Here is a 25,016-nt window from a genome sequence, read left to right as displayed (position 1 = left end):
GCGAAATACCGATCGTAACTTGAATCTTAATTAAGATTCGATCTCGTTAGGTAGATTAACGTCGTCAAACCCTTTTGGGCAGTTATAACGAGCGTTGCGTTGCATTAAATTAGCTGCCTAGATTCATACAGACCACGTAGTTCCATACGGGGAAGTTATTTCTCTTCTCTTCTCATATTCGTATCGATTTACAACGCGAACGTCGTCGGGATAAGCTGGGTCATGAAATGGACTGAGGCCACGGGCTTCGTTTCGACTAATTTAATCGCGCCCACGGACTTTTCGCTTACGATATAAGTACGTATTCCGGTATTATTCATTTATATTATTACCAGACAATGATTTCGCAACGTCGAATATAAATCGAACGAGTTTATCCCTCGGATCGTCGCTCGTTTTTCTATAAATATCCGTTGGGGTATTCATTGATGGTTTCTTCGTACAAATCCCGTTGATATTCTCGAGAGGAATAAATTGAGAAATAAAACAACTTACCGCACCGCCATAATATCTCTACCCATGTTCGTGAATTGTACCTCGTGGTGTTTTGAACGCCTTCCGACCGGCAATGCGGTTGGTTCTCAACGATCGATCTTTCGACCGGTCTCTGTCTTCCACTCGCGTGTTGCGTGATGTCACAAGCGTATCGTTCGAGTCCCCCCACGCAATTGTGAGATGCTTGTTTTCTTCTTACGTACTTCCATCTCTCTTCTTCCATCCAAAAATTGCTTCGCCAACTTGAAATTCTATTTTCTCAAAAAATTGAGCGCGATGCAATGGACGAAGATCTTTTCTGATAAATCAGGGAAAAAAAAAAAAAAAACAAACATGTCAAGGATACTCGTCCTCGGATCGATAAGCAACGTCAACCTTAGGGCTCGACCGTTCGCGACGTCACGACGTAGGTGTATACGGTATATCGTTGACGTAAATTATGTCCGTGGTTAGGTCACGCACGGATTAATCGTCACGGAATGTTGCCGTTCGCCTCATCTGATCGACTTCACCTAATTTCTCGTTAGTTTGGAACACAGCTGACATGTGACGGATTTTATAGAGCACCAATTTTGAAGTGGCTCGATCCGCCCACCACTGCGGGGTTGTATAAATCGGTGTTACGTACGTACAAGACGTTGTTGTGTCTGCCCCGAAAAAAAAAAAAATTAGAAAGTAGATTCGTGTGAAATAAATGCGTGCAGGAGGAGGTACAACTTTTCTTCGTTCGATTCATATTTGGTAAAACGTTGTTATTCGCACATGGTGGTGGTACACGTATACGTGTATAACGCGAATTACGCGTTACGCGAATTATCATAAATTCACTTACAACGAGGTGGTCTTTTACGGCGTTGGACAACACAGGGTCTTGCTGTGGTCAGCATCGCCTCGTCGTCGTCGTCGTCGTCGTCGTCGTCGTTACGTCGAATTCGCGTCGCGTCGCGTCGTCGGCCACCGATGGGGGCGGGTTGATTCATCTTCGCACGTATTGTCCTACGCGAGACACACGCTTGTATTTATTACGAGGGAATCCGGACACAAGTTTAACTTACAAACGTATACTCGATATGGTTCGACCCCCGCGAGACTGATGGTAATGGTTCAGAACAATACGAGAAAAAACGACATCTTATTCGGCCGTTACGTCATCCATTCAGATCCAGCAGATGACGAGCTTTTCGCGTTGGCGTCTGGCTCCGAAATAGCACAATCTTGACTGCTTCGGATCACTGGATTTAAACTTCAGTTCTCGAAGGAAATATGTCCGCAACGATCCGATCAATGAAGTATGCAAATAGTACCGAGATTCCGATCAAAAATAATTTTTGGCCATCTCGTAGCGTTGATGATAAAAATTTTCAAAAAATAATTCTCGGTTTGATCGGGATTTGAAATTTTCTATTATTTTTCCTACAATCGTACGTATTGCTGGAAATTCGTTACTTGGGGCGTTTCGACAGGGAGTCTTCATAGTTTTCCGATTATTGTTGAGGTACGGAAATAGTTTTCCAATGTAAACACGATCATCGCGTAGAAATACGTCAGGTGTTTATTGCTAGCCGCGCCATATTTATACCGCGGATGCGATCATCTGACGTCTAGCAATTTCTGACACGTAACCATACAACTACATACTTCGACTGTATACACGCGGTAAAAAATCAACATGTAGATATACGTTACGCTGGTTATATTTTGTACGAATTTGTCTCGTGGTACACGACGTGAAGCTCTGCCGGATGGTGTAAAAACGAATGATATTGTTCTGGAAATCTATGTATAACCAGGAAACCTGCTCGCCGATTCTCACGTGTCACGAAATGGCTGTGTTTTCGATATTGACTTATGAAACTCGAAACGCACTTCATTTTCGTCCTTAGAAAGGTGCCTCATGAATAATACACGGTGATATTACCTACGAACGTTGCACGTGGATGTTGTACCCAACGTGTTGTTACGCCGATATCGTATCAGATTTCCGACGTACAGTAGATCTTTTTTTCGTCGTTTTTGTGACAGTTTTTTTTTTTTTCTCAAATCTGATCCGCCTCTTCCAAAGACGAGGACACCTGGGAACGGGCATGGACGAGTTTGTGTTTCGCCAGTTTCGTGAAAAACACGATTTCTTCTTGTCGTTTTTTTTTTTTTTTTAATTACAATTAGTTCAATTAATATCAGAGGTCGTATGTATCGGGTGCGGGCGTAAGGAAAGCTGCTTGTGTTTTTTTCGATTCACCGTAACGAGACGTGATGCGAGAGCTTTAAAAGCTGTTTCGCAGCTACATCCGACCAACGGAGAGATCTAATAGTCTCAACGGGTCAGACTAGGCGGCTCGTTGCTTACGCTAATTAACCAATTAACGTCTTGAAAACGGGACACACCTCGTTAGAGGGTTTCAAACTGAAATTCGTCGGCTCGGTATACGCCGTATTACGAACGAAGTATCCCTTTTTGTCGCTGCGATGGAAATAAGGGATGAAAGAGAGCAATGAAAACCCGTTTTGGTTCACCGAGGACTTATCAGTCCCTGAAACTATTCTAGTTGCCGATTTCCCGTGAATTCTAGATTGCCGCTTAATAAGGACTCAGAAAACCGCTTGGTCATAGCTTTGGGATTAGTCACGTATTATAATACGATAAATATGCGTCTACCGGTAGATTCTTGGATCGAGAAACAAGAGTGAGTCTCCGGATGCAAAATAGAATATATTCAACAATAAGAAACTGTAATAAATATCTATAGATATTTTTTAAAAACCTACGCCCCATTGGCAATTTTGTCGGGCATTCGTCCACCCCCGCGATTCGCTAAGAAGCATAGTCGCGGTTTCGCGAGTCTTGCACAAGTAAAAGAAGAAGAAGAAGAAGAAGACGAGGAATAAGAATAAGAAGAAGCGGAGGAAGAAAGAGATCGTGGAGCGGTGAGGGGCGGATTGAAGGAATCGCGTTCCTGAACATTCCACGAGTTCTGCCCCCGCGCATCTCGATGATCCCGAAGTTTGCCGAGATTGACCGAATCTTTCGTAAAGCTCGCCTCTATTTAAAGCGTCGCACGCGTCCCGCGCTTACTATTAAGCGAGACTTTGAGCCGTTCGTATCCGACGTCCAAAACGAGTATAATCGGTCTTAGAAATTTCTAAGTCTAAAACGAAAGAGTGCGTTTCAGTGAGTGGATATAGACGATTTTTGAATATAGTGAAACGCTGAATAAAGTCGTCGAATAACACGTTCGAAGACAGATTTGAAAGAAAAAAAAAAAAAATAATTTTTTTTTCAAACACAACAAAAGGCGAATCAATATATATATAAAAATGGCTGACAGTGGTATTAGGCGCGACATTCCCATCAAACTTCGTGAGATCAGCGTACTCGATTCCGAATTTGCAAATATTCGTGAAAGATTTGACGCCGAAATGCGCAAGATGGAAGACGAGATGTCAAAATTCCGTAGCAAGCTCATGGACCGTGAAAGCAACAATTTCTTCAAGAGCACCACCAGGTATATTTCAGTCTTCTATTTGTCAACAAGTCGTACCTTTCCACTCGTTCGAACAACATTCAGTAACGATACACGGAGAATCTGTTTCAATTAGGCCAGAGCAGCCCATTAAGCGAATCAGGTGTACAATTTTGCTCCATTGATTTTTCGTCTTCGTGTTCATGTTTTTCGATTTTTATTTCTATTCCAGCCATTTTATCTCACCTGTGACAATAAATACCGAAGAGACCGTGCGTCTCGTGTTTTCTTTTACTTTTTCTTCTTTTTTTTTTTTAGCCCCGATACGCGATCGATAATGCAATTCGCAAACAAGTCCGCCTACTATACGATTTGAATATCGTTTCAATTTACCGCGTTACCTCGTCTGCCGGTTTTCTATTGATCGATAGTCGATAACCGCGATTACTCATACTTCGCTGCATATATGGATATTATTAATTATGAATACTTGAAAAAAACTAAAGCGGCAAGTTTTTTTTCTTTCTCAAATATTCCATTGGGATATTATCCGTTGAATAAGAGCAAAAAATCCGTCCACAGTTATTTTCATGAATCAAGAATTCATAGCCGAGCCTGTGTTACAAGCGATGTGTAATCACTAATTACACCGGCTATAATTGAAATAAAAATTTGCATAAGAGCTTGGAACTTTTTTTCTTTCAATTTTTATACTCCGGCTCATAACGTAACGTAGGTACAGAAATATAATGCAACTCGACGAATCATCGTCGTCGTATTGTAATATGTACCAAGATATCGATCTAGTTCTCAATGAGTCGTTCTCGTTAATCATTCCGTCTAAAACTCGTTCTCTTTGTCTAGCCCAAATGCTCCCGTTTCTTAATTTTCCGTGCCAATTTTTCACGTACCTACCGTCCCGAAGAGAATAGAATTTGGGTTACAAAAATGTCACGTATACAACTTTGGCTACGATAATACGTGGTCGTGTTATGCGATTAAAGTTTTAAACTAGAGTATCGATTAAGCAAGGGTTGGCAACCCCTCGTGCGATATTCAAAAGTACAACGGCGGGTCCACCTAGAAAATTGATCGGCGCTCCGGTCAGCGAATTAATAGGGTAGACGAGATCGATGGCAAGAATCAAACGAGATGAAGAACCGAAAAAATTTCATCCAATTAGTTTGACACAATTACGACGACCACCCGGTGGGAACGATCACGTTGGCTAGAAAAAGCAAAGACTCACGCAACGTAATAATCGTACAATCAAAAATATGTATCGAGTTTATTGTACGTTATTACGATTCTTTGATCGTGCATCTGATCGATAAGATTTTGCAGATATCCGAGGAGTCCGATACCGATAACGACGCGAATAAATTCTGACTAGGTTTTATCGAAGCTCCATCCTCAGAGACACCGAGTCGATATCGCGGTTGTTTAATTATTGCGGAAAGAAAGATACGCTACTTTTTGTCATTCACCCTGCGCGAGACGCGGGCAGCTGAAACAGGGGCGAATAATCTGTTCGATATCGCGAGTAGGCGAGAAACGGAAAGAGGCGACTATAAATATCGGCAAACTCATTCGCTATGCATCTAAGTCGTCCTATGTGAGCTTTCGACGTGCATATACATAGGACACGACTTGCGGCATATAACTTGAAATGGTTGCATGCAAGGGTAGACGGACACGCCGCGCGATAGTTGCGAGCGTACGTTCCGTTAACAGCCAGACGCAAGACGACTAGCGGCGAGGGTTGAAAAATTTGCGATGCAGATGATGCCAGAAACGGAACGGAGGGAATCGATTTCACCTTAGTATAATTTTGCAAAATTTCTTACTCACCGAGTTCATTATTATTATTATTATTATTATTATTATTACGCGAGCGATCGAGGAATGCAACGTATGATAATTATGACATAATGACTAATAATAAACTCCGTGCACAACGGAATCATCGCTCGATCATTCCAAAGTCTTTGATCGACTTGCAGATTTTCTGTAAATTTTTTTTTCTCGGCTTTTCATTTAGATTTTTTCATTTATACCGGGTGATCGTTGTACGTGTATTTTGGGTAACTCTTGCGCTATTTTTAGAGGTTCAGTCAGTCGGTTCTCGGTGAAAAGATAGCCTCGAGGCTTTCTGATTCTTCGCTTTTATACCGACCGCTGAGAGCGCGTGGGAGAGCTAACGTAAGATAAAAAGGTAAAAAAAAAAAGAAAAAAAAAATTGAAATGAAAATGCGAAAGAGAAATGAATGATGAAAGGACCAGAACCAGAGGGAGCGAATCTGCGTCACTTCCCTTGAACGGGAAACATGGTAGTCGCAGTATCCGCATATTTCATCCCAGAAGAAAAAAAAAAAAAAAAAAAAAAAAAACCATTTCGATCGTACGAAGTGCGTGCATTTGAACTCGTTTGAGAAACGTCATGGTTTACGCCGCCGCGGAAATCACTTTACCTTCAGATTTCAAGCTTACAGTTACGCGGAGAGACCGAATAATTATTTGCTTCGCGACAGCGAAAAATGGCTGATTTCAAATCTACATATTATTTTGTCCACGTACATAGAGATACGCTTGCTGCGGACTGGTTCTTTTTTTTTTTTTTTTTTTTTGCGTTCTTTGCCTCCCTACGAAACCGTAACACTGCGTATCGCCGTAAGTATGGTCATTTTAGACGGAATATCTATTGTACTTCTCGTACCTACTTGTCTCATCGAATATTAATATCAGTCGAAATGACAAAACCGTTGAACTTTACGCAGTGGAGAGTATTCAGGGCGCTATTGAGAATCCTTCGTCATCTACGTCTTTAGAAACGTCAGTTTATCTGAATAGTTAGCAAATAGAATAAATAAGAAACATTCGACGACGCGGTAGAGACAGCTTCTTTTTTTTGTAAAAAAAAGTTTGTCACTTTCTTTTTCTTTTTCTAATAACTAGCCGTAGTTTATTTCATTCTTTCACCTGCCTGGCCGCAGCAACGACCCGTTATTCTTCGCGTTCGGCGAATGTCGCGGGTTAGAAAATTTGTCAAATCGTTTTTAGAGCACGTTTATTACGGTAACGTCGGTTTATTCCGGCTGCAGAAAAGTTACCACGGCTTTCAGTTTTCTAGTTTCTTTTTTTAGAATTATTTCAGTTTCACGGGGACAAGCCGCAGAGTTTTAGTAGTCTGCTGATTGCGAAACGCGTCACGGTCTGTACGATTCATGTTATTATTGACTGTTTATTTAGCTGCCTGGCAGCGGATGATATTTCTTTTTAAAAAAATTTTCTTACACACCAACCAAACTTGCTTCGGAAACTTCTTCAGCCTTTTTTATTGCCACGCTATCTAATTCGGCTGGATACGCGATAGGTAAAAAGTAGAGATATTTTTTTCATTCCTTCTTCCTGCGGTAATAACGGAACGTAGGATTTATTTTCGACATCCGCATCCGGCACGCTATCATCTTCGCACAGACGATCCTATATCCGAACAGAGTCTCTTCGCGTGCGTCTAGTGCAGCGTATTTTATTGAAAAAAAAAAATTTGGAACTCACGCACTTACGTGGATCACGAGTAACTCGACGTGTCTGTCGAATGATTATTAATCCTTCTAGTAGCTGGGATGAGAAATTGAAAAATTTAGTAACCGAGAAAACACGCGTTGAACGACAATATTGAAATATGTATTATACGTATAACGAGATTCATATACGGGGTGTACGCAACACGGGAGAATAGGAAGTTCCTGAAACCCTCGGGCTCCTCAATCCCATTTATACTCCCCCTTGAATTTTCTCACATCCCTCGGGATCCGGGTGGTAAACGAGGGTTGGAAATTGCTCCGCATCGCAGGGATGTACTGTACGATGTACCGTATGAGAAAACTAGATTCGTTTTCGTGCGGGGGTTGTGTTTCGGAATTAGAAGAGAAACTAGACGACTGTAAGGGGAGTACGCGGGGGCTCTTCGTCCCCGTATTCGGGACGTGGGGGTCGACTGAAAAACGAAGAAAGGACTTTTCTCCAATTTTTCATATTCCGGGGGAGGAGATTTATTACAACCGTAGGTTTGGACGAAGGTAATTAACATCGATGACGTAACGCAGCGTACACCGTGAGGATGACGTGTGTTTTGTCGAGCTATACCCGAAAGGCGCGATCTACCTCAAAGTCACGTGACTTCATAAGTTCCCCCACCCCCCCCGATGTGGTTTTAAATATTTTTCTTGCCCACCTTCGAGGTGTACTTGTAGATTGTGAATATATATGGACAATCGTAGAGATCTAAGAGACCCCGCGCTCGCTATACCGATACTCCATCGCGTAGTCCTTTTTCTGAACTCGATCGGCTAACAACTGAATAGAAAATTCTCTCTCACCTGCAACGTGTTTTCATAAGGCACACCTATATTCGAATATCAAGTGCCATCTTCGATCCGAGTTCTCCGGTAAATTACATTCGATTGATTTGATATCGGCAAAAAATGACTCTCGACGACGAAGTTTTTCCCGGTAACCATCAAACCGTCATCAGGTTTTGGTACGTAAATTTATCATTCTTCATTTTTCACCTATTTCTCGATCCGGGGGCTGTGAAGATTCGGTGGAATTAGCGATGGGGATCGGCATGCGCAGCTGCGCTCGTGGAATAAATTGGCTCGATCGAGAACCGCGTGTAACAATTGTCGAAGTTCGAAACGTCATTTAGAAGTTCAATTAGTGAAGATTCGAGTCAACCGACTACATCCGAAGGCCACAGGTCACCCGCGAGTCATGAATTTAAGAAGATGCATTCAACGAAGCGTAAATTAGGATCGAGTCATTCCGATTTCCTACGGCGTTACCTATAACGTAGATCTTCGTGATCCGGTGTCATTAGATTAGAGTTTCTCTACACGTTCGCAGGTTTAAGTGAATTACTTATCGTAATATGAACGAGTTAAATTATTAGTCAAGCTTCTCCGCACGCTACGTACTCGTTAATTCGAGCCAACCGGATGCCTGTTGCCTCTGTTCGGTAAGATAGTTAAGCGCGGAACTTTTAATTTTTTACGCAAAATAAAGATATAAATTATCATTGCACGCGGATTATCATCAGGTTCGTTTTGGCGAATGTTTCAAACTCTGAGAAATTTCTGTGGTATCATACAACTACGTGTAACATGCACATGTGTGGAGGTTTAATTTTAGCTGCGCTACTTTACATGCTCCGAGAATATATGAAGGTATATCTGTATCTTTATAATATCGTATAGTGCACGTGATGGTCGTGGTGGTTTCATTTAAAACAAAGAGTTAATGGAGTAGACGCGTCGAATGGAGCATATATAACTTCCGGCATATTGTAATTGACGCGACTTCCCGTGCCCTAGTCTCGCGAACGAGATTGAGATCCAGGAGCGATGCAACGGCACGATAAGTTTCTTCTCTCTTTTCGTTCTTTCTAATAAGATTATCGTCGCGTACGTACGTTATCTATTTCCGAAAAAAGAAAACGAAAAAAGACAGAAGAAGAAGAAAATGAAGAAGGCGTATGCAAAGGACATCCGTAATTGGCAAAGGAGTGTGCGTGCGCGTGTGTGTGTGTAGCGAGTGGTTCAACTTAACCCACATATTCGATCCATTTTTGGAAGTAGCATGCGTACGGGTAAAGGTCGACATGGAGGGAAAAACTGGCTCAGGGTTTTCTGATCCCGTCGACTCTCTTCGTCGTTTCTCCTCCTCTCGATATTCGCGTCTCTTTTTCCGTCGCCTCAGAATAATCATAACTATCTGCATCGTACCTACGCTGGACCCTCGCGTTACCGTACGGTTTATGTGTCAGTGTCAGCGGGTATACCAAATATGGAGGAAATTAATTGTATACGTAGAACCGTAAAAGAGCGCGACGATTGCGCGCCAGCGTTTATCGTTATCCTTGGTGCGTTTGGATTTGCGGTAGATAATTTCCCTGAAATTTTTCCACGACAGGATGAAAACCGTCGCGGTTGATAATATTATATTATCTCAGCTCCGTATTACTTCTTCATATGCTCCCGATCTTTACAATCATTTTTCGCTCGCGCTGTAAAAATAATAAAAAATCTATCCGCCGAATAAAAATAATAAACGGAATACAGTCTGTAAATTTTACGTGGAGAGCTATAGACGGTGAGAAAATAAAGAAAGGGAAAAGAAACGAGTAAGAAAGGGGGGGGGGGGAGCGGTAAGAAGGAAGGGCAGGAGTTATCCCGCAGACAACAATGCCTCCTTATTGCATGAGAACGGGGGACCTCGCTCACGGACAGAGTTCACCAAAGGTCGTTATTCCGTTTGTTACAAGTCCGATTGCCTTCGGATTAATGGTACGGGGTAGCTGTACGAAAGCCTCGGGAGAGAATCGACTCGGAATCGCGGTGTACATCGTGGCTAGCGGGTTCGAGAACGTTCAACGTAAACGCCCGCCGAGGGTCAGCGCGGAAAAAGATCCCCGTTCAAAAATAGCTCTTGTTGCGATCCGCCGATTGAGATTCGCTAACTCCGAAACAGCTGTAATTTCTGATTCGGGTATCCGAGGCTCAGAAAACGCGATCATCCTCGTTCTCGTCTGTGCGTAATACTTGTATTGTAAAATTAGTGCCTGGATTAGATCCTGCAGCACCAGATGCACGAATTTCAGGTTTTTACGCTTTTGGTTACGCGTTTGTTACGTCGTCCCTTGGTAAACTGACCTTTTCTCGGACCTGAGCGATCCGTGTTATCGCGGAACAATAAAAATCTCACTTCTCTCATAACGACCGAGAGTTCATCGGTCACGTGAAGCGTTTCGAATCTGCGTAAAAAACAACCCCGAAACGTGTTTCGTTGAAAAAAAAAAAAATTAAAAATAATAGAACGTTTAATAGATCTCCACAAAAACTTCATCGTGGTCCGTAAATTTTAGATTCTCCGTGTATTACAGCGGAGATGCGACTCCGAAGCGCTCTTACGGGGTCGTTGAACTCGACTCGGACCGATCTATGCACCCTGCGCACGTCACTTCCGGTTTTGTACCACGTCTTGATTCACGGCGGATGTACTTTGGTGCAAGTTTATCAAAATTTATGCGCACAAGTTTTGCGAGGGTTTGCCAATACTTGTCTTCGCGGATACATTTATCGCGTACACGTACCACGTGCGGTCTCTAAATTTTTTACTTTCGCCTTTTTCATTTTCGAAAATTTAATCTTTTCGGTCGAAGCGACGCAGTTTTGACTCGGAAAAAAACGAAGAGGGTGTACCTTTTCTGTCATACTTTTCTTCTGAGGTGCAATGATGGCTTCTATCTTTAGTTCTTTTTTTCTTTCGTCTTTCAGCTTTCTTATTTTCCACTTTTCATTCGCTAATGGTATGACTATGAAGGTGTAGTTTATAAGAAATCACGAAATAATTATAACGACTAGGTAATGAGATATTCACACATCTGTACACACAATTATACCTATTATTGTCTTCGATTATTTATAATTTAAATAATGAAATACGATGATGCGCATTGACAATATTAACTAACATTAACACGTGTTCACGTTAACCCTCGACTGACCCCCCGTCGCGTCCCTATCTCGTGAATTGGCTGATTGGCAATTGGCAATTGACATCTTGGTGACTAATTTGAAGCACCCACCACATGACAAGTGAACACCGAACCTCCAAGTCGACAACGGGTGATTGGGAGACCCTGGATAGCGCTGTGCCCACCTCAAAATCTGCCTTCGACAGCTTCTCCAGGTGACACAAAACAATAAGAAAAACAAAAAATAAGAATCAATCGATCTGTATCAAGAAAAAAAGAAATATTAATGAATAAGAAGCTTCCATTCGTATACGTTAATGTGACGCGCTTTTTTAAAAAATTTGTTCTAAACTTTTTTTTTAGAGCTTCTCTCCTTTTTTTTTCACATTCAACTTAAATAAAATCATTTATGTTTGTCGTCGTTAATGAGCCTATCTTTCACAGCACAAATTATTTTATGTCTGTATAATCATCATCATCATCACGCATTAGAATATTGCGATACGTGAATATCAAAATTTTTAGCTGCGCTCCGGTACGGTTTGCAGCAAGATTGACTTCGTGTGATAACGTAGTCGCCGGAGCGCGTGATGGCGTCACCAGGAAGCGGAAAGAGTGGCAGAATTATTGGTTAGATAATAACAGCGGTGTTTAATCTGCAAACGTTAATTTTGGAGAATAATAATCGTCACGCGACGGAAATTACTTCCTGCAACGGTCACCTCCCCGCGACGCATGCAAAAATGTTAATTTATCATCCGGTGATTCGCTGCAACAATTTAACGGCGATAACATGCAGACGATAATAATCCGTCGTGATTATCTGCATATTATCCCTTCGATTTGGATGATTTTTTCCGTTCATTTTTAAAACGGTGATAACTCACCGTTGAATCTTTAACCTCGCGTGACGCTGGGTCATTACCCCCTGATCCTTGCAACATCCTTCCTTTTTTCCTGCTGCTCTTTCCGCCGATCGCTGTATACAGCTGTAATATACACGATTAACACTGTTATGGGAAAATGATCGATCGTTCGCATTTTCTCTATGATTCATCGCCCATTTTCGAGCTTGCCTGTTTACTCATTTTTCATAGTTAGGACTCGCATGTGAATAGATCCTTCGTATAATTTTGGGTATATATACAACAAAATAACTGCCTGCAGTGCTTATCGATCGTCTGTTACACGTGAATGTCGTTGTATTTTATTTTACTTTCTGGTTTGCTTGGTATTTTATAAGCACGTTCGTAGATAACTCTTAAATCATAATGGTAGAATTAAAGATCGCTATAATCTAGTCACACGTACACAAAAACCCTTCACTTTCGCAATTATCTTAGCGATTAGTTTAGTTGATGGTAATATAGTCTAGATTTCATTCAATTAGTTTTATAAAATAGATTACACTATCTTAGTACCTGTAATACGCCAAATTTGTTTTTTTGTTCTTTGGGTACCCCATCAGTTGTATGATCCTTTGAACATTTTTCGAATTAATCAAATTTTTTCCTCGATCGTTTCACTGTTTAATCGTCGTCGTGCATAAATTAGTAAATGTCCATCGTATCGATCACGTGATGTGGAGTATGTCTAGACTAATTTGAAAGACGATTATTTGGCCCCCGTTTAGAGTCGTCTATCTGCAATCGATTGGAGATTAAAAAAGATTACCAAATCTGATAAAATTTCGTCTTCTATTTGCAGCAAAACGACGCAGGAACAGACACAAAACAGCTCGTTGACCCCTCATCACGATTCCAATACCTGGCTCGACGGCCTCGACAGTCCTTTGATCCAGGATGAAGGCGGCAACAAATCCCTCAAGCTGAGATTCGACGTTTCAAAGTACACGCCGGAGGAAATCGTCGTTAAAACCGTCGACAACAAATTGCTGGTGAGCTTTTATCGGCGCTTGAAATACTCGCGGCGTTGGCTAGGCTTAATTAATTTTGAAAATTGATCGAATCGAGGCGTACCAGATGCAACGTGCAACACGCGGCAGGTAAAATTAAACGGAACGACGTTTGTCGAACGTACAACTCGCTTGGTAAGGCGACGCGATCGAAAACGTCATTTCCGCACGGAGAAAGATTTTCGCCCGGTTATCGGACTGGCGAGCTACTAAAATAAACGGCGAATAATATCTAGCGGCTCTCTTCCTTCGAGTGCACTCGTAAATTTTGCTTTACGATTTCAAAATCGACTGAATTTTCCAACGGAATTCGCTGATCCGCCAGATTTTGTCTGTACACCGATAATAATCGTTTCACGGATGTGGGTATATAAAATCGAATCCGAAGTAACATAGCGAACGATCGCAACCGCCGAAATCCGTCGGAATTATTTTTAATCCGAAAAAGTTCTCGTTCGTTGGAAAATAAAACGGAAAAAAGTAGACGGGAGGGAATGGAATCGAAAATCAACGAAGTATGGGTACATACGTATAGCTGCGGGGTATAAAGTTCTCCTCTCGTCTCCGAAGTTCCGGCGCCAGGAGTTTTAGTAGCATGTGGCTCTAGCTGAGGATATATCTGAAGGGAAGGGGCCTCAGAAATAACTTGCTCCAAAAATATCAGAAGACCGGTCGTCGCGGTAACGAAGCCCAGGGAATAATGTCGGTATTGTACACCGATACCGGTTATAAAATTTCGAAAAACTTCTTCGAAAAATCAGTCGGGAATCGATCGGACGGATCTTTTGGATTTTGACGATTTTTGAAACTAAAACCGCGCGATATGAACGATAAATTCAATCTTTATGAAGAGAAAAAAAAGAATCACTTGAATGAATAATTTCCGATACAGGTAATCATTTTTGCCGCTCACGATTTATTACCGTTATGCAAACGCAGATTATATACACGTATAATATAATTTACCTGGAGTATAAATACGAGGTCGTTGCACTTGTCTCTCTGCGGTCGTGGAAGTAATAAGGAACGAAAGAGTTGCAGACGCGGGTCGAGCTGAAGAGGAAAAAAGAGAGGAAAAGAGAGTAAAGTGCGCGGCGGTTTTGAATGGCGATATAAAAGGCATAAGTCACGTACGTCACGAATCGCTCTTTGTAGGTACGCCAAGTCTCCTTGCGAGGTGACAAGTTATTGCGCGTATTACAATACATTACACAACCGACAAATGAACAGGAATAATAACGCGCCTCTAGCTGTTTCTCGATTACGTAACCAAATCCTCCGTATGATTCTAAACGACACGCGTTACGAATCGATGCTTATTTTCTCGAATCTTGTGGATTTTCAATCGCATTTCATTATTATTAGTTTTCTGTTTATCTGACATTTTTATCCTTACGATAACTGTATCGTTTTCCTGTACATTGTCTCGAAAAAATTTCAATATCTGCACACAATCGAGATGGGCGTAAACTCGCTCGTAGTCGTGCGATAGTTGAATTAATTTTAAGCTACTTCCGACGCGTAATTTATCTTCTCTGAAAAAACAAAACTATACATTTCGTATAACACGGCGAATAGAATCGTGTGAAATTTTCCTCCAAAATAGGGTTTTTTTTTTTTTTTTCTTTCCGGACGTTACCGCAATACGATGTATGTATACGTTATATTCAAATCGTGGTCAAGGTCCGAAAAATTAGGGTCAAGTACGCCGGGTCTGCCGTCCTCTAGAAGGGCCAACTTTGTCCTTCGCTGTACGTCATTTTAATATAGATTTTTCCTTCTCACTCTCTGGATACGTTTTGGTGAGGATCAATTCTTTCGAAACGAGCCCCTGTAACTTTTTTCAAATACTCTTCGAAATTATCACCGCAACGACGTCCAAAGGAGCAGTAGACATATGCGAATATCGATAGCATGATTTTTTACTTTCTTCGCGATCATTTTTTTCATCACTCAACTAAGCGATGGACTGACAATGAAAGTAGAAAAAGGAAAGAAAACCTACAAAGATTTCCGTAGTCTTCCTGTATCAATTAGATCGGATGGGGTACAAGGTACACAGCGATTGCACGAAAGGAACCTTGAAGCTGATGGACCGTCTGACGGAACGACCTATTGAACAAAATATCTTGCATATCGTTTCAAAGAGTAAAGATTATATTTAGCGAATGACTCACGAACGGCGGACCGCGTTACGTATACACGTACAGTTACATCCCCGTCCGCCGTTTTAGCGACTGCCGTATAGTTTCGTGTTTGGATTGAAAGCGGATTCAATGATTCCCATAAAACTGTACAGACGAACGAAATAATCGACGCTGACGTGTGTATATCGAAAAATTTGAAATCGACGAAAGAGAAGGGAGAGAAGGGAGAGAAGAAATAAAAACGCTTAAAAATCCGTCTGGAATCGCGATTGTTATACAACGCGTGTATTGGATTACCAAGGTGGTGCTTGCAGCAGAAACAGCAGCCAAGAGACAGACGCGCGGTTGGCTTTTTACTTTGCGTGGGTCTAGAATTACCAGTTCGTTACTGCGGCAGCTCAACATCAGGGTTTTGCCTTTTATAGGGAGAGATCGATATTACGGTATACATACACATCGCGATGTTGCATATATATTATATATACATGCAACTCTTCGAGTAGGGGAGCGGCCCAACCCACGACCCACGACTTTACGGCCTACGGTTTGCGGAATACGACTCGCGTGGTTTTAGGCATACGTAGGTATATACATATACCTGTACACGTATTCAAAACCACTTTATGTGGAATTCATTTCGCGACTCACTCGTAAACCCTGACTGAGCTGTCTGATCTTATTTATTAATTTCCGCGCATTAATTACACGGTGTACCTACAGCTGAAAAATTTCTGCCCCTCGCTCTTTCAATTCAACTTATTTCATTTATATCGGTTTTTTTTTTTTTTTGTTGCCAACTGCAGAGAATTGTTTTAAGCAAAGCAAGAATATTCGAGTCGGTTATAATTGGAGTAATTGATAAATTGTTGTTTTTTTAAGGTTTGAAAAAGAAGGGGGAAAAATATTTGTACGTGCGTTATTCGCTAGCCGTATCGCTGTATTCACGTGTGCGTGGAATATCCTATTTCGCTTGGCAAACTTTTCGAGTGTGCAATGGCTCCGGTGGATCTGGACCACCGTCTGCGACCCAAATTTTACGTTGCTAAAATGTATATACATACCGCAGACGACTTTGGACGACTGCTCTGACTTCTACCCGTATACATACCCGGTGGCCCGCGGTTGGCAAGCTCGGCAAAAAGATTCCAGAAATACACATTATACACCTACCAACTGAGATTTTACCCCGCGACGAAATTTCGTCATTGCCACGTCTCAAAAACCGCGAGCGTTGTATTTGCGGCGGTACGAGATTCAACGATGCGAATGAATGCAGAAAATATGCAACGGGCATTTCTGTTTTGTTTTTTTTTTTACATTCTTTAATTTTTACGTCGTTAGTGCAACCGATTTATTATCCGACCCTTGGCATCCAAGGTGACGACGATATGAACTTGAGAACCGAGTCGTTCGAAATAGTCGTGTAATAAAATTTGTGATCAAATATACTCCGCGTCACGTAAAGTCGCACCTGCCTTGGTTGTGCCGTATCGAATAGTTATTCGTATAACGTGTGTTTAGCACGGTACAGTAACTATCCGCGCACGTCACGATTATGTACGCCGGATATTATAACTTTGCGGAAAATTGACGCGAAAAGAAAAAACGAAAAAGAAAAGCTCTTATCCGAAATGAAAATGATTATAATACGAACGTGTAGGTATTGGGTACGACAGGAAGCGAGATCGCAAGTTCCCAATGAAAATACTATTTACGTTGTGCACGTTGAATAACGGTTATACATGCGAATATACATCGTGCGTAACATTATGCATGACATAACGTTACTTTGATACTTTTTTGCAAAAGGAAAACCGCAAGCGTGTGATAAACGGGTGCATAATATTATACCTATCTCTATAAAAGTATGACTGACGCCATCCACTCTAGTTATATATTCCAGACAGAAGTGTTCAGGTGTGTAATTCTCTGGCCATTTTCCAAAGTATCACCTTCGTTCGACCTTTCGATAATACGTACTTCATACGTACGTCCTAGTCTCAAATTTCAATTGATTCGAATTCGCGAATTCCGACCCGTGCAATAGACGCCATTTCCGGTTGCATTCATGGGATTTGGGCGAATGCGAAAAAATTCGTCCGAACTGCACATCATTTATTTTATCCTTTTTTTCATTGTCAACGCCATGTGCAGGCTGGTACACATTAAGTTTATACGTATGTACGTATACGTATGTTCATTACATAGTTTGTCGTAACGATTCAACATCGCTAACTCATTAGCACATTAAAAACAGTCGCGCTATATACCCGCGAGTTATGCAACGTGATTAGCGAGTACAGTAGATGTATACGGACTGGAAAGAGTTGCTAAAGCATTAAACTAGCCACCCCATGCAATATGTATATATGTATGCAATCTGGTTTGTTCCCTGCTATTATATTCCTGATGCGCTATCAAAGGGACCGGTATACGTACGGCAGCAGACGATCGTTAAAACTTAAAATTGACGGCGTCTGCTCATCACATGGAAAAATTATTATTACACGATTATGACGAGCGCTATCTGGTATAAATATATGATATAATAATACCTATAAAGACCTTGGGTAAATAACTAATCGCGTGTCTATCGGCTATTTGAAATATCATTCCAAACGAAAATCCACGTGGAATGTCTCGTGAAGAAACCAACATTTTTTTCAACTCTGAAAAAGCCCATAGATCAGGTATAAAAAGAGAATATGTCTATCAACCCCATGTATACACGGTACAATGGTAGTGCATATAAAAGCTCAAAAGCTTGATTTTTCATGAAAAAGAATTTTTCTGAAGGAATGGAAGGAACTTATTTTCGAGTGTTCGAGCTTATTTTGAAGTTGGGAGTTGTCGTGTACACCCTGCATCGTTAGATATCGATTCGCGGAAAGGTTGGAGGACTCTGGACGAGCTAGTCTATAGAACCTACGGTATAGCGCCGGCGTCACATAATGTTTATCCTTTTCTCATTCCCGTCGCCCACGAGGCTAACGACGCAGCGCACATAAATTTGCTCTACGGATGATCGCGATGCCCCAGTTTCCGCGTCCCCGTAGATTTTTATGTCCTTTCTTTATTATTCGCAGAACAAACGATGTAAAGTCTATTTTCATTTATTTCCAACCATACCCGTTGCCCCGTATGAAAAAGAGGAAAATAAATGCGAGAAGGATAAACTTGGCTCTTTCAGACCACAAGTGCAATTTCTACGTCTATTTATTTTCACTGACCTACACCATAAGGGATGACGTCATTTCGCGGAGAGTACTGACCGCAGGCCTTGGAATTCGCGAAGCTGATTAGCGCCCGTCTATTCCATGCCCATAATTCTAATATGTGCTAACTAAAGTCTGAGCTAAACAGAGAATTTTAACCGACTTCGTTTCGTATAACGTAATACTAGTTGACGTCGTGGCGGTTCGTCGGTCCATTGGACTGCGACGAAGAGCACAATTCTTAGTCACCAACCTTCGCATCGAAAAGGAGACGTGTTTGAGTTACGAAATCTTCAGACCGAACGCCAGACCTTAGATTTTCCTACGTATGTATAATGCGATGTGGCTTAAAACGATGACTAACGTTACGTACGTCTCACATGTGGTTTAAAACTCCCAATTTCTTCGCGATTCATTTCACGACATTGTTTGTTTTTTTTTTTTTCCAGTTATTTGATCAAGTGCAATGACGGTGATGCGACTGATAATATATGTATGTGGAGAGAGCGTCGAGTTTTTGTTCTAAAAAAATTTTTTGTCCTCCAACTTTTTTCTACTTACCGTGTACTTCGGTATAATTGAATTTATTATTTTCGTCTCAGACTTGTACACGGTACATAGATTTTACATTAGGTATAAGATGGTGTTTCTTTTGAGTATTAATCGCATCTTCTTAGCGATGAATTCACATCGGTGGACAACGGGATGTTATTTATAGAAATTTCGTCATTTGCGTGATCTTGGGTATTGGGTTGCGAACCGCAGCGCATTATTAACGTTAACACATTCGAGAATGGAATACATGATTGGTAAATACATTACATACATCATTCACATACAAATACCAGGTAAACAAAACCGACGCGTCGGTAAACCTGAACGATAGTCATCGCAATCATCATCGTCATCACGTAATTACCCTTTTTTTTTTCTTCATCAAGTCGTTCGGTAGTTGAATAATATTCATTCGTATAATTATATTTTGACGTAACGCGTGATGAAGTCCGCGCAATAATTTTGTGTGTCGTTCGATAACTTCCTAGTCGAGGTATGCGTTCGTGATCGCAAATATGCGAGCTATAGCGACGTATACATTTTTTCGATACCGACGTGAAGTCTCACGAACAAATTCTCAATTCCGGTATAATCGAAAATAGGAACAATACAGGAAATTAGTGTGACGGATTTTAGTGCGAGCCAAGCGATTATTGTCAGGCTTTTATCGATCGGCCGTCAATCAATTGGTTCACGATCTATTTATACTTATGGATACGGGAAATCTGCAGGAAACGTAATTCAATTGTACTCGGGAATACCTACGAGACTGGATGTAATTAATTTTGTTATTTCTCATCTCGTTCTAGGTTCACGCTAAACACGAGGAAAAATCCGAGAGCAAATCTGTCTACAGGGAATACAACCGTGAATTCCTTTTGCCGAAAGGAACAAATCCAGAGAGCATCAAGTCATCCCTCAGCAAAGACGGGGTCCTCACAGTTGAAGCACCTCTGCCTCTTGCATCCGGCGAAACGCGCATCCCGATTACGCACAAATAAACAATTATTTATTTATTCTATTCACAATCCCATCCTCGTTCCTTGTTCCTCGCCAATCTCTCTAATTTCCTCTTGATATTCCTTGTTGTCCGCAAACCTTTTGTTCCACACACCGGGATGATACCGGGATCCTTATGATTTCCGGTACCATACCCAATGAAACAAAAAAACTAAGAAATTCTTCCGGAGCATTCGCATAATTTTTTAACCGGCTGAATGGATATGAAAAAAAAAAAAATAAAGAAAAATAAAGAAAACGTAAAACACAGATGAAACGTAATTATTGGAAAATAAATGAACATTTTGAATAGGATTTTACCGAAAAGAATTCATTGTGTTATATCCTTTCCCTACTTTTTTTTTCTGTCTGCAAGTGTCCTTTGATTAAAACCTAATACACATGACGTATTTGTTTATTTTTCGAAAGTTATTCTTGAGGATCGTTTGATAATTTAGCTCACCTATTTTGATTTTCTGTACAATTCATTGCGTCGTCTTGCTGCTCATGCTAAACTCGTTTCTTCAAGCCGTCGATATCCGACGGTGAACTTAATTTTTTTAATTTTGAATTTTGAGTTTTATAGTCAGGGAAGAGTAAGTTGATAGATTGAAATATGAAGTATTTGCAGCTTTTTGCAAGGATTGCGACTATTCAGCTTACGTTACACTCGAGCTAAAATATATGTATACTCGTTATAATATACTCAATTATTGAAATTATGACCAATGCAAAGGAAGCGGCGTAGAAATAGAAGTATAAAATAACGTGTTTAAGAAAAACAAAAAAAAAAAAATTAAGAAGAAAAAGGAAAAAAAATTAATGAGAAAATTATTTATAACAATAACTTATACATATATATATTATATATACGTGTTAGTTTAGGTGTACCTTAAAAGACTAAAAGCGACGCCTAGCATATATGTAAACGTTATACATTATTAATATTATTTATGAATATTTTAATACTTTCAAAATGGCATAATATGATTATGAATAAAATCAAAGTAAACAGAACAATGCCATCATGCGATCGTACGTTCTTTCCTTGGTAATCAAATTGCTTTTTACCGCCCCGATTTCATGATGTTTTAAATGGGAAATTAGGCAGTAAGGCTTTATCACAGATTTTTCACTTTATTAACAAAATAGTTGCTCATCTTATGTACAGAATATAATATATAGGTATCTATCGTTGCGTTGATAAAAAATTCGTATGTCAATCTATTTTACAATATTAAACGCGTAACTGATTACAACAGTACTTTTCGGTAAAAATAGGTTCACGGATTATCTCTGAGCGTTCTCTGTAACATATTTGAAAGAAAACCAGGGAATATCCCATCGGTAAACTCTCAAATATTTTATTTGCTCTTAATATCAAGTTTGTGGTAAATATAAAGAATAATTAATAATCGGTCATGCTAACTAGTGTAAAAGAATGGGTAACGATGATTATCCAGGTTCGAATTGAAGACGCTAGGTTCAATTTAAAATTAATTTCTTCTACCGTGGGCTATATTTAGCAATGTTGCTGCACTGGTTAGAGATATATCACCAGGACGTCTAAACATAAGTATATCTTTATAGACAGTAGTCTCCATAGCCATGAGTTTTTTGTTTTTTCTCTCATATTATATTATTAGCTAATGTATTTTGGTATAGCATACTGACAGGATATCGTGAAATTTGTCAAAAAAAGTTGACGCACCATTAGTAAAATTAAATACGCCGTAAAATCACAAGTCGGCCAAATCTGCATGTTAGATAATCACATTTGAGTTAACATTTGACAAATTTGATCAGAACTTTGTGCTCATTTTTACAGTCTTTATGGGAATATACAATTTTGAGCCACTTTTTACCACAATATCATAGACAAATTTCCAAATGTCAGTTTGGTGAATGAGCTTACAGAAGCTGCACCTGGTCAACTTAGAGGCTCGGAACCAGTGCTGAGAATAAAGCAGCTTCTGTAGCATTATGAGCGGATATTTTACCTTCTCTAGCAATTCTGAGTGCCTGGAGAACAGAGACGGTATCTAATTCCTTCTGATTTGGTTTCTCATTATCTAAACAAATGTCTGATGCCCGTTTTCCAAATGGCTCTAATACCTTGACTCTATAATCGACAATTGTCGAAACAGGGTTACCAGTTAGTCTCAAGTTTTCTAAACAAGGCAAGCAACCGATGTATTTTATTTCTTCTATTTCTTCTATCTGATTGCAACTCACATCCAAACCCTCTAGAGAATATAATTTTGAGAACGCAGACAACGAGGTCAATTTATTCTGCGATAAGTCTATATAAACAATGTTTCCCAACTTTGTATGCAAGTTATCTGGTAGGACTGTAAAATTATTGGAAGCTAAATGTAACTCTGATAACCTCGGCAGCAAAGTGACGTTAGAGATTTCAGAGAGAACGTTACAGTTCAATATGAGAGATTCAATATGCGGTAGCAATCTAATCGCCTCATCTATAGCCTCAATTCGGTTGTTGCTCAAATCTAAATGAGTAACTTTCAACCAAAGATGCGAGTCATTGGCATTTGCAATATGCTTATGAACTTCTTCGCACATTGCGAGCTCTACTATATTTTTCAGCCCAGTATTATAGACCTTCAGTACCTTTACAGTGTCGCGCAGATTTCCCATGTCATAGATCTTGTGTACAGGGTACCCATCGATAGTCATATTTTCTATGTTTCGAAACGTCGAAAATTCTATAGGTAATGTAGATGGTAGAATGTTACTTGCCCCATATAGAACGTTGCTGCCCTGAACAACCATACTCTTCAAGTGGGAATTGAAGTCCAAAACATGACTAAAGTCAAACTTTCGGTCCACTACTTCCAGAGGTGGGCGAGGCTGCTTTAATCTCTCACTGATGGCATAAAGCTGGAAGTAGGAACAATGACAGAAGACATAAAACTTACAATCATAGTATGAATGATTCGAGCAACAAGTTGTAATTGAAAGACGATCTCCAAACATACCTGCACAGGGTCAAAGGCATAACTTTGTGAGGCTTCCAAGAGTGAAATGCCATCGTTAAAAAATTGTAGAGCCATATTTTGAAGGAGAAAAAATATGTCGTAGACGTGCATTTCAAGAAATAGAGCTAGTTCTCTGGGCATTGCTTTTTTGAGGTAATTGTAAACAGCATTGAGGTATATTTCTAAGGCAGCTCTGCGCTTTTCAATGAATGTTTCGCTTTTGTTTCCGATAAGTTTTTTTGGTGGTAAAATATCTTTTTCCACACAATGCTCCGATACCAGAATATCGTGCAATTCAGCAAATTCATTGTACCTGTGTTTGACGATCCATTGTATGGACGATATCGTGACCTCGATCTCGTAGTAGGTGACATTCTCTACCGTCTCTGACGACGGTATTTTAATTTGCACATAGTCTTGATTTAGCAATACACATGCCATTTTAAAAGTCGGAGTTATACTGAACCCAGTTAAATCTATCGGGTAGCAATTATCGGGGACGACGATGACGTTTTGCTGATCATGTAAAGGTTACCTTGGATTCTCCAGGCGGGTCACAACATGAGATTAAAACAATAACTATCACATTAATAATGTAAACAATACCCAGCCACAGCTGAACAAACAAGAGGATTATGCATCGCCAACATTGCACCTCTATTCTAGGTACACTGCGAACTCCTCTGTTCACGAAAGGATCAGTAACAAACGGTGACAATTAACTGTTATTGTAAACCTCTAACATCTCGAGAAACTTCAACCACTACCGAGACTCGTTTCGCCTATTGGCACTTGTCATGCTTGACAGCTCATCCTGAATTCCTAACTATTATCTGTTACTGCAAATTGTAACAGACACGATGACAGATAATATTATTTTATTTGTTTAACGTCAGATGCCGCTTAGTTTAACTTTGATTTATAATCTTAGTTCCGATGTTATTTTGTTGACCTACAGAGGTCACTGTTAGCAACGTTCCACTTGGTTCGACCTACGGTTCCACTGGTTCCACTGGTTCCACCTATTTAAGAATTCTCAACGGTTCCACCCACCATTGTCAACCCGCTCAATGCGCATGATTACATCCCAGAGTTCACCGGGGCCATTGTTGCAATTTTGAATTTGAAAAAAAGAGATCGCCAATGAATAGTTCTAATATTTGAATTGAGAAAGCTTTTTTCACCTTCCAAATGTAAGATTCGCATTATTAATCGATGAATTGTTGATTCTACGAACATTTCATCAGCCTTCTTGAAGCTTTACATTCTTCAGTTATTAAAGATAATTAGTACCGAGATTTCGTTTCCGGCACACGGTCGTTATTATAATCAACGCGTACGTTTAGAATAAAATTTTTTCAAGAATGACGGTTTATTGCCTGGGAATATTACTCCTATCAACCATCTGCCTCTCTTTGGAGCTCGATTTTCCAAAGTCTGTAACACAAGACAGGATTGTATGTCTCTGCGAAGATAGATCATAATGTGATCTTTTTTCCTAGGTACGTCGGCGTTGATCCTCGACAAGAAATAGTAGCCGATTCCTTCCCTGGCTCGAGATTCAAACCCGAACATAAGCGGCTTCGACTCCAACCTGTTGCTGGATGCTGGGGCAGGAACTCGAGGCATGATGGCGGGCGATCTACCTGCTTGGCTGCTTGGGCTGACCATCGCGTCATTCCCCCTCCGTGAA

General features: G+C 40.5%; 2 protein-coding genes and 1 long non-coding RNA gene across 9 annotated transcripts; 1 reads left to right on the top strand and 2 right to left on the bottom strand.

The window, feature by feature from the left end:
* The first annotated feature begins 3,562 nt into the window (after nucleotides 1-3,562).
* Nucleotides 3,563-20,639, top strand: LOC105685891 (heat shock protein beta-1). Of its 3 annotated transcripts, none has more exons than XM_012400347.3 (4): nucleotides 3,563-3,998; nucleotides 11,598-11,708; nucleotides 13,201-13,390; nucleotides 20,135-20,639. In XM_012400347.3, the coding sequence occupies exons 1-4, from the start codon at nucleotides 3,811-3,813 to the stop codon at nucleotides 20,324-20,326; spliced, it is 681 nt and encodes a 226-aa protein (XP_012255770.1). In that variant the 5' UTR covers nucleotides 3,563-3,810; the 3' UTR covers nucleotides 20,327-20,639. The 3 variants fall into 3 exon arrangements, with proteins under 3 accessions (XP_012255770.1, XP_012255771.1, XP_048511477.1); XM_048655520.1 differs by lacking the exon at nucleotides 3,563-3,998 and adding an exon at nucleotides 8,429-8,499; XM_012400348.3 differs by lacking the exon at nucleotides 11,598-11,708 and having other exon boundaries at nucleotides 3,564-3,998.
* Nucleotides 11,667-19,128, bottom strand: LOC125501000. Of its 5 annotated transcripts, none has more exons than XR_007278456.1 (4): nucleotides 19,024-19,128; nucleotides 12,915-13,136; nucleotides 12,381-12,482; nucleotides 11,667-11,699 (listed from the first exon to the last, which is right to left on the bottom strand). It is a non-coding gene; the product is annotated as an uncharacterized LOC125501000 (long non-coding RNA). The 5 variants fall into 5 exon arrangements; XR_007278457.1 differs by lacking the exon at nucleotides 19,024-19,128 and adding an exon at nucleotides 16,617-16,881; XR_007278454.1 differs by lacking the exon at nucleotides 19,024-19,128 and adding an exon at nucleotides 14,375-14,508.
* Nucleotides 20,455-23,764, bottom strand: LOC105685890 (nischarin). Its single transcript, XM_012400346.3, has 2 exons — nucleotides 23,324-23,764; nucleotides 20,455-23,225 (listed from the first exon to the last, which is right to left on the bottom strand). The coding sequence occupies exons 1-2, from the start codon at nucleotides 23,762-23,764 to the stop codon at nucleotides 22,260-22,262; spliced, it is 1,407 nt and encodes a 468-aa protein (XP_012255769.2). The 3' UTR covers nucleotides 20,455-22,259.
* Nucleotides 23,765-25,016: the final 1,252 nt, after the last annotated feature.

This window comes from Athalia rosae, chromosome 5 (genome assembly GCF_917208135.1).
Source record: "Athalia rosae chromosome 5, iyAthRosa1.1, whole genome shotgun sequence".
Lineage (NCBI taxonomy): Eukaryota > Metazoa > Arthropoda > Insecta > Hymenoptera > Athaliidae > Athalia > Athalia rosae.
The sequence above is the reverse complement of the archived record's forward strand: the minus strand, read 5'-3'. Positions and strand labels throughout refer to the sequence as shown.